The sequence below is a fragment of the Gavialis gangeticus genome, unplaced genomic scaffold (assembly GCF_001723915.1).
Source record: "Gavialis gangeticus isolate Ggan-Ray unplaced genomic scaffold, GavGan_comp1, whole genome shotgun sequence".
Lineage (NCBI taxonomy): Eukaryota > Metazoa > Chordata > Crocodylia > Gavialidae > Gavialis > Gavialis gangeticus.
In genome coordinates this window covers 3,043,452-3,053,667 of record NW_017728995.1, presented here as the reverse complement: position 1 = coordinate 3,053,667, position 10,216 = coordinate 3,043,452, and the positions used below count along the sequence as shown (strand labels likewise).

The window sequence follows — 10,216 nt, the reverse complement described above, 5'->3', positions numbered from 1 at the left end:
ACTAGATTAGTAATACTTTAAAGATGCTGGAGAGAAAAAGAAGAATTGAGACCTTTTTCACTTTAAGTGGCTAAATATTCTATTAAATACCAGCAAATGAAATAGTCATATACATTTCCAGTTAAGCTGTACCAAATGTTTGTTTAAAGTTAACAACTTAAATGTAACTATAGTTGTCTGGTACCACAGTATTTTGATCAACATGTGTGCTTTCCTGCAGAATTGACTTAGTTGGAGACAGTACTATTTTACGGCAGAGTAAGCGTGACGAAATGGACATGTAGATGGTGACAAGAGCTGGTTGGGGCATGAGGGTGCTACAGTACAGGAGCTGCCTGTTGCACGGCTCTGCACACTGGGCATTCTCGTGCCCCAGCCAGTCCCTCCACCACCTGAAATCCAGGACTAACTTTCCAAGCCTGCTGCCAGCCCAGGGCTGTTCTGCCCTAGTTCAAACTGCTGTTGACTCAGGTGCATGTGCAGACACTGCACCTGAGAACAGTTTACACAAACAGCTCCTGATTTTATTGTGTCATATTAATTGAATGTGTAGATGTACCCACTGTGGTTCCGATTCCAACCCTCTACAAATTCTTATGTTTGGATCAGAACTTTGGGTTTAGATCAAAGTTGTCAAACATACACCCTTGGTTTAGATTCATCTATGCATGTAAATTTATATCAATAACTACTACCTGGTGACCAAGGATCTATCAATCCTTCAAACGAGTAATTCATGCGAGTAGTCTCAATTTATTTTGTAGTACTACTGCACTTATTAAAGTTCCTTGTGTAGATTAAAGCTGGTCAGAAATTTTCCAACAGAACAGATTTGTTGAAAAATGTTAGTTCACTAAAATGTTTTCATAGATTTCACAGACATTAGGGCTGGAAGGGACCTCAGGAGATCATCGAGTCCAGCTCCCCGCCCGAGGGGCAGGAAGTCAGCTGGGGTCGTAGGTTTTATTCAAAATCTCTTTGGTTTGACGAACCTTAACCAAGTTCAAGGTAGGGCTCTCACTGAAGATAATGACATTGAATTACTGAATAATACAAAACTCAATTTTATGATATTATCAGACCAGAAATACCTTTTTAAATGTATTCAGGATCTTTTTACAATGTTTGAAAAAATTTACTTCATTTTTTAAATTGTAAGCTACCTAAAAGGCAATATGGAATCAATCCTTAAGCAGAATCAGCATGCAACAGCATGCATAAAAAGAAAAAGCAATGTAAATACATTTTAGTCTTTGAACTAAAAATACTGGGGCGGAGGGGTGTTATAGTATGTCAGATAAAGGTTGTTGAGGATCCACAATAGCGGGAGAAATGAATACCTGAGGCTGAAAGGGAAAAGGTTAGGGAAAACTAAGAGTGAGAATCATCAAAACAAACTTTGTGGCAGTTGAAAAACAGAAGCTTATAAAAAGGTTCTTAGAGGAGGTATAGAGTATGCATGAAGTATATATTCAAGATTGGGGCAGAATCTGATCTCAGCTATTTGCATGTACTCTCAGCAGTCTTTTACCCTCTATAAAGATCAGTATTAGGAAGTAGCTCAGACCCCTGTTGACTATTAAATGCTCTGTTGAATAAGATATTAGAATGAAAGATCATGCATAATGATGTTTGAATCATGTTTTCCCTCTTCATCCCTTGTCTTAAACCTCAGTGGGTCAGACTAGCCCCTCAAGAACTGTCGGAATTTCTCTATTTCTGAAAATCTTTAATTAATGATTTTGTCAAGTGCGTACAGAGACAAGGCTGCTGTCTTAACCTGTGAATTTAATTTATCATAATAATATAGAAACCAGCAAAACAATGTTTCATGATTTTATTGGGTCTTGTTCAGTCTTAAGTTGCTAGGTACAATGCCAGTAACTCTGGCGGTTGCACTGCAGTTCTGTTGTCACTAAAAATAGTTACAGCTTCAGTAGCCATGCCTTACACAAAAAACTGCATGCAAACAACAGTGTTTCATAAAAAACGGACATCTTTTTTATTCATAAGAGTTATATACAATTCTGTTTTTTTCAGCTACTACTGGTTTAAACTAACTACGAAACCTGAGAAGCTTAAATATCAAGTAACACTGCTCTGTTGGCAAATAAAATTAAATGGCACTGTTAATCACAAATAAATTGGATTTACTCAACAATAGCAAATCACATAGAACAACAGAAAAATAAACATTTTCACATACTCACATGAGACACAATATAGTCCAAATTCACAAAAAATAGCCTATGAATCACAAGTTTTATTCCGTCATATTAGTTTGAAATTATGATGAAATACAATTACACCCCAGACATAATATTCTGTAACAGATGCAGATGAAGCAGTCAAATTTTCAATAGTGTCTAAAACATCTGGAATTAAAAATAATACAATAAACATATGAGCAGCAAAATGTTGCTAGTTAACAGCTGTACTGTAGTTAAGTTTTTCTTAGTATTTTTAGAATAGCTTTCATGTGAAGGGCAAATTCTTCCCTCAGGTACACATGCAAGATTCTTACTGAATTACGTGCACAAAAGCAGCATAGTTTATATAAATAGGTTGAGAGAGTCACTCTCCTGAGTTCCAATCCCATCTCAGTTGCCGATTAAATGTTTGGCCCTGGGCAATTTGCTTTACCTCTCTCTGTCAGCTTTTTCGTGTATACATAGGGATAATTTACCTAACTCAGAGGGACAATGATGTTTGTATAATAATGTACTGAACACGTAAACCATTATGTATCATTAGTGCTGTAACTTCTGTAGACATTACTGGAAATTGTGGAAACACACGAACTCATAAACATGGAAGAAATGCCTAGACTGAGAGAGAACTTCAGGCAACATTTAGCAAAACAGTGCATTTCTCTCTCTCTCACAAAACTTGACTCCAGGCAGAAATTGGGCACTTTAATACTTAGGCTAGGAATAGTATGTATTAAGTTATATTTTTAGAAAATATGCCCTTGTCACAGACAGAAAGCTGTATACATTATTAGGGGATAAAAGTAACATGGGGCAAAAAACCCCCCAGAAGAATGAAGAATTTGAAACATGTTTTCCCTCTTCCTCCCTCCTCATACCCAAAGGAATATTATTTTCTTGAGACTACATTTTGGGAGTGGGAGATGGGTATATAAAAGTAATTATCATTTTATATAGCATTATGTACTTAGATTCCAGTAAAATATACCAGGAGTTATGCTCTCTCCTATGTCCTGTACCATCACTTCTCCACAGATGGGGAAACAGCAGGTGAAATAGCCCATTCCCCATGGGTGCCGGATAACAGAGCTTTTGCTGTAGTACATAAACTTGACTCAAAACTGATTATATAAAAGCAAAACATAATTTAAACAGCCAAGATACCCAGCCAAAAGTGCCTGTAGCCTATGTGCAGGAACTGGATTCCATGGATGTTTCATTTTGCATTAAACATTACTCTTCCTGGAAATGCACGGGCATAAATGAGAAAAATTTAGCTCAATGGAGCTGAATGCAAATTGTATCCTATGAATAGTCATTTGCTTCTTTATGGATCTCCGTAGCTCTGCTTAGTAGGTCAGGTATCCAGTCTGTTAAAAGCATTTACCCCAAGGGTTGTAATGGTTCCCTCAATAAATAATTTATGTTTTGAAGATGACCAGCAAAGATGGAAAGCAAAAAAATAAGCCCAAGGAATTAACCATAAAACACAGAGCAATCACTTAACTTGCTGGTTCAAGTTTAGTAAAGTCAGTACTGGAAGGTGGTCTTTTTATGATGAAGTGACTGCCTAGATTCAGTTACCATTGAACAAGACCACAAAAGGAATTATCATCGTTGTTGCTAAATGACATCATAGTCGGAAGCTTCAGCAAAGTCAAAGACTGAATAGAATAGACCAAGTTCTTCTTACCTACCTAAAGATGGTCCCTTTTGGCCAGGAATGAGAAACAATGCTGAGGTGATTTAGGGGAAGTTTACCCTTCTATCACCTATACCATGCTTGTTCTGTGAATAAATGCAAGGCATCTTTAGCCTCAAAACTAGTCAGGGTGATCATTTTTAGTACAAAATATATATTGCCGATATACCTTCAGGGGTAAGTTAAGAGGGGCATTTAACCTGCTTTCCAGGACAATGATTCTCAACCAGGGTGTTGTGACATCCTGGGATGCCATGAGATCCATTTAAGGGTGTTGTGGGATATAAATACCTATATGATTCACCAGGTAAACCCAGAGATTTCAAATATGTATCTACAGTGTCAAAGCCATTCTGGCTTGTTGTAGTCTAAGATCTTTGCAACAGAAGAACTACTTTATCATTTTTCCATGGTCAAGAAATTGAGTGAAAGCTAAGACCGAATACTTTCCAAGGGATGCCTTAAGTCTAAAAAGGTTAAGAAACACTGTTCTAGGAAAACCTATTATTTACGGTCTGTAATTGCCATAGTTGACCAGCTTCCTCTTCGATGTGATGGCCCAATATACACTGTGCTGTGATGTTGCAGATACAAAGTAACCATGCTGGAGAATGGAGTTAAGAAGTCTTTTCTGTATGATCTTGCCATCGATCTACCTACTCTACGATATAGAGTATATGCCAAATACAGCAATGTTTTAGAAAAAGAAGAAGGGACTTAACATGAGATTGTGTGGATCAGCTCCATGTTCCAGCTGGGTTTAGTGGTAACTGTGACATCTCAATATGTGCACATCAGGGAGTCACATCGGAGCAGGATGGTAGTTCTGGATGTGGTAGGACCTGAAAAAAAGAAAATATATTTTAAGGGAAATGTATTTAATGTCTTTTCTCATTGCAACATGGAAGCTTATCTGTGAATGATATCTGTTGCTTGTGCAGGTTCTCTCTAAAATGGAAGTTGATTACAGACAGAGTCATCACAGTGGACTAAAACTGTGTACCTTTCCCTCAAAAGTGCATGGAAGCAAGATCTGCGCTGAACTTTTTGTCGTTACTTCTTTTCGTACTTTGATGTGCTGAAGTTTCCCCTTGGCTCAGAAAATGGGTTAGTTATTGGTATTTGGAAGAAACCTTCCAAATAGGTACTAGATCATTCCTTGCTATTGGGAATGGTGCATTACAGGAGAATACTGTACACCCATGAAGAAAGAGAAGCACAGCAATCTCTCATTCAGGAAGAGTAGATTTTGTCCAAGGAGTTATACGGTTTTGCACTGGCCTTCACTCCATAAATGCAAATGGTACAAATGGTACAATTATGTCTGTAGAACTTTACTCTCACTTTTAATTGTTTTAGGCCTAATGTACATAAATGAATAAACAGTCATTTTAGCATGTTAGTGATACACATTTTAACATAAAGCCTTAGGTTGGGTAGGTTATCCTCCTTAAAAGTGTATCTAAATAGACTTACCTGAATTCAAGGCTTTACTCTCTACTGAGTGTCTAGGCATATAGGAACTTTCTCAAACAAAAATGAGTGGAATATCTTATTTCCTGATTGAAAGAAGAAAGAAAAATAGACCACAAAACTTTGGAAAGTAACATGGATTTAAACATGTAAGAACAAAACATTGAGAGAACAGGCTGAAAATCTATTCCAACATTTTGTCTTTAAACCATCTGCTATGCCAAGCAGTGCATGTCTCAGTTAAGTACAGTCTCAGATAAGTACATAATGTTTCATACAACATACTGTGGGCCAGATTCTCATTCTTTGGCAGCATAAATGGGATTTAGCGTCAGTGGGAACCAAGACCTATGCATCCTACAATATTTTGCCACAAAGCACTGGCCTTGGTGTCAGTTTAGGGCTTTTTTGGAAGGTGTTTGTTTATTTTGCTGTAGGTCTTAAAATTATTAATTTTAACGTATTTTCTATCATTGTAAGATAGAATGCTTGCTAAGCAGCAGTTTATACTCAGGCTACATGTCAACAGTGAATGGTAGTCTAAAATGTTTAGTGGGGTGAAACAGAGTTTATTGTAAAAACTGTTCAGTTATAGTATACAGTATTACAACAATGTGAACATTTCATTAATTTTTTCCATTAATGCCCAATTCTGAAAAATATGAAAAACAAAATCATTTAAAATGTATTAGACAATACTTTACATTTGTACTTAGACTTCCAATAAATAAATAAATAAATAGTTTGCAGATTAAGTAGCTTTATGTTTATAAATTCAAGCTGCTTCGCAATGTAGTCAAGAAATACTTCGAGCTATTTTTTCTGCTTATATTCAATCTTTCAAAATTAATAGTCAAGATGTAAATAGTGTGTTTCTATCCAAAATATAAAATTTGAGGGGATAAGTGTTTGTTAAAACCATTTACGAGATTATATAACACTGCATTTTATACACTAAATTTATAATTCCAGATCTTTCATACAGTTTTCTAGCATATATTTTGAAACACGTATCAAAACAATATATTTGATAAATAAATTAAGTTTTATTCCCCACAGATTTGTTCTGTTCTCAGTTCATTATAAGACCGCTCTTTTCCACTAATAGGATTCTGTATTGTTTTTCCTGATTTTAGGCAACCTCTTTCTACATTTGGATTAAATAAATTATAGGGGGTGGCTCAGACTCACTTCCACTGTGAAATTATCTGTAGCGTATTTTGGCATCTTGTTACTACAATAATACTTTATTCACAGCAAAAAAGAGAGAGATGAAGTTCTTTATATATTTTTCTGATTACAAAAATATTGTTCTTTAGCCCATTTTTAAAAGACTTTACAAGGGAATCAGGTCTTATGTTATCTCAGAAGATTGTTGATACCAAATGAAGATTAAGATCATTCAAATAGTTGTAGCTTTTGCCCAGACAAAAGTACAGACATTTTCAATAACATCTATTTCTATGAGGAAATTGATACAAACTTTCAGCATTAGATGCCAAATGTCAGGTCTGTAGTCGGATGCTGGTCAAAATTTATCACTCTCAAAAACAACTGTCAATCAAGTTTGCAAAGTGCCCAGTTCTGCCATTCCAACCTATTCTGTGGTCTTCTCATTGAGAACAGTAGCAAGGAATGAGAACAAACATGGCATTAAGTGCTAAACTATTGAGTAGAGGATCACCTGCTCACTTTTCAATGCTGGCATCTAGACATAATTTTGACTGCAATGGTGTGTTAAGCAGGAGTTTGCACAGAAAACTAGCTAGAAGCCTGTATATCTACATGTTTTAAAACCTGGGTTGCAATTCTTGCTTTAAGCCAGTTTGAGTTCTGGTGGGTCAGGATTTCACCAACAGGTTTCATGTATAATAATAATAATTTGTACATGCAATATACCTTCAGTGAGGATTCAATCATACATCGTGCTATTGAGAGACCAAATTCTTTCTATAATATTCAAAAGTAGAAGGTACAGAAATCAAATGACTGCATTCAAAATTAGATTACTGTATCACGATCTTAGCTTAAACAACTGTTAGGATGAATGGACTGAACCCCATATAAGTTTATTTCATTTTTTAAAAATCTGTGACTAGGTAAGGAAAAAGCTTTTCTGGGCAAGTAGGATTAATAAATAAAACAGTAACACTTTTAACGCTATTTTTCCCCTTAGGGGTTTACTTTGTTTTACTATATCTGACACCAATCAGAAAGACAAGATAAAATATTGCAAGCATAAAAAACATAAAAACTGAAATCTAAAGGTTTTTTTTACCCATTAAGATTTTTTTTTTCACTTACTTTGCTCAAGTTTTCCCTAGGCTCAGAAAATGAGTTTTTTTTTGTTTGTTTGTTTGCTTTTTGTTTTTTTTTTTTGTTTTTTACAAAAGCAAGCTTGGTAGATTTTCCCAAACACTCATGACAGTGTGGTGTCCTACTGTGTTAAAACCAGGTGGACTGTGCTTCTGTTTGCAAATCTTTTTCATTCACAAGCTTGTGTCTCCATTCTGTTTATATTCTGCTAAAATATTGAGAGTCATTTCCTCACTTTTTGATTGCACATTCAGTTCACTTCTTCTAGATGCTTTTCGAGTTGCCCTTGACAGCCTTCTTCTGAAGGTATCACCTGCCAAAAAGTAGAGAATAGGATCTACACAGCTGTTGAGACTAGCCAGACCTCTTGTCACTTGGTATGTGGCATAAACCTTGTCATTGAAGGCACACATTTGAGGAGTCTGAAAATCTAGCCTGGCTCTTAGATTCAAGGTCTTCATTACATGGAAGGGAAGATAAGATACAGCAAAGACTGTCAACACGATAATAACCAGGTAAATTGATTTTCTCCTAAGAGGAGAATTGTCCAAATCCTTGTAAATCAAAGCTTTCACTATTAGCCCATAGCAACCAAGAATCAATATGAATGGGATGCAGAACATGAACACAGTGGTGCACATACTGTAAATGAAGTAACTTCTCAGGTAATCGTCAGCAGTAGTGTCATAACATGTAATGGTTTTATTTCTCCTTAACCCAGTTCCAGAAAAGAAGAATATTGGAGAGATCACAGCCACAACAATGACCCAGACAAGGGTACTGATATAAACAGCATTCTTCTTTTTCAGCCGCCCCAGTGATTTCAAAGGATGCACCACTCCTGTGTATCTATGCACACTGATGCAAGTCAAAAAAAGAATACTGCCATAGAGGTTCACATGGAAGATGAACCTTTGCAGTTTGCACATGATATCTCCAAAGATCCAGTCAGTTTTATTAAAGTAATAAAAAATCAGGGCAGGGAGAGTCAGGACATACAAGAAGTCAGCTAATGCCAGGTTGAACATGTAAACTGAGATGCCACTCCAAGGCCTCATGTGGAAGACAAACATCCAGATTGCCACACTATTGCCCAGGAACCCGGTGATAAAGACTAGGATGTAGACGGTGGGCAGGTAATAGAACTGGAAGCCAGTTTTTGTGAGGGAACATTTGCTAGTGGCATTTCCCGGAGACCAAACACTGCTGGACAGCAAGTTGGCTTCAGTCCCATTCAAAACAGCTGAGAACAGGACTTCAGTCATGGTCTCTCTACTAAAGTCAGACAGGTCCAAGGGTGAAGCAGCAAGCGTCTCTGGGAGGACAAGAAAGCATCTAAAACAAAAAAGGCAAAGAAAGACCCAGTCGGAACTTGATATTGAATAAAAGCAAAAACAAAAATTATTCGTAGCTTAAGAATCCATGCCCACTTGTTTAGTGTTGCGCTTCCGTTATTCAATTATTTTTATCCTCTATCCAGCTTAGTTCAGTGCAGGGCATGAACTTCTTCTATTAAATATTCGAATCTGCCAACTGTCGCCCATTTGACATGACTCCGACATATACCCTCCTACCCCACGTTACAACGGCCTGCAGATTTTTGTCTTTTTCCCTGCCGCCGGGAGCTACCGTAGGACCAAGGTTGTGCAGAGCGCCAGGCTGACAATCCAGGTCCTCCCTCAAGGATCCCCTTGCTGGATCCTAGCAACAGGCTGCGATGAGGGAAAGAGAGAAGCAGCAGGTAAGCATCAGGCTGGCTGAAGGGAAGATGCTGGAATGGAAATTAGGGGCTGAAGGGGAGTAGAAACAGGGGAGGGAAGAGAAGCTGAAAGGAGCTTGGATTCAAGACGTGAAGACAACATGTTAGGGCCACAAGATGGACATATAGGAACAGGGGATGAATGGGAAGAGAGAGAATGGAGGTGGAATGGGGACAGAAGGGATTGGGAGTTTCAGAGGGAGGCTAATGGAGATACATGAGGGAAAGAATGGAGGCTAATGGCAGAGGCAGAACCAGATTTCCTGGTGCCTGGCCTCCCCCACCTGACAGCTATTCATATTGCCCCTTTCTGTAATATTTGAGCTCCTCCAAGGTTTCTTCCTCTCTCCCAAACATCTCCTTGGCCACTTACACCGCTCCTAGGTCTCTTTCCCCCTAAAACCCTTCTCAGACAACCTCTGGGGCGGCTGGGTCTCTGTTGGCCCCAGACTCCCCAGCCATGGCCGGGCACGAGGACCTGGCCCCCTCTGCTCCCCCTGCTCAGAGGTGACCTGCGCGGGGACTGAGCGACTTGCTTGGCAAGACGCCTGCCCGGTGGGCGCTGGAAGCGATGCAGAGACCTGCTCGGGGGAGCCCCTTTGAGCCGCGCCTCAAAATGAAGGCTGAGGGGCGGGGGCGTCAAGGCGGCCCGGGAGAGGGGAAAGCAACGTGGAAAGCGAGCAGACAGGCGGCGGCCGGGGCGAAGCGGCCGGGAAGGCGCTGCCGAGCGCCGGCCCCTCGAGCCCGGCCGGCGGG

General features: G+C 38.7%; 1 protein-coding gene across 2 annotated transcripts in view; it reads right to left on the bottom strand.

Moving 5' to 3' along the window:
* Nucleotides 1-1,823: 1,823 nt before the first annotated feature.
* Nucleotides 1,824-10,216, bottom strand: part of P2RY1 (purinergic receptor P2Y1) — an 8,777-nt gene continuing 384 nt past the window's right edge. Inside the window, exons 2-3 of one of the 2 annotated variants that reach the window (XR_002095001.1) lie at nucleotides 7,690-9,036; nucleotides 1,824-4,754 (exon numbers count right to left, since the gene is read on the bottom strand). Coding sequence is in view for 1 of the 2 variants with exons in the window: in XM_019503168.1 (XP_019358713.1) it covers nucleotides 7,875-8,966 (1,092 nt within the window). In the remaining variant the exon portion in view is untranslated. Of the gene's footprint in view, nucleotides 4,755-6,603; nucleotides 9,037-10,216 lie in introns of those variants that run through there. The other variant, XM_019503168.1, reaches the window with a different exon arrangement.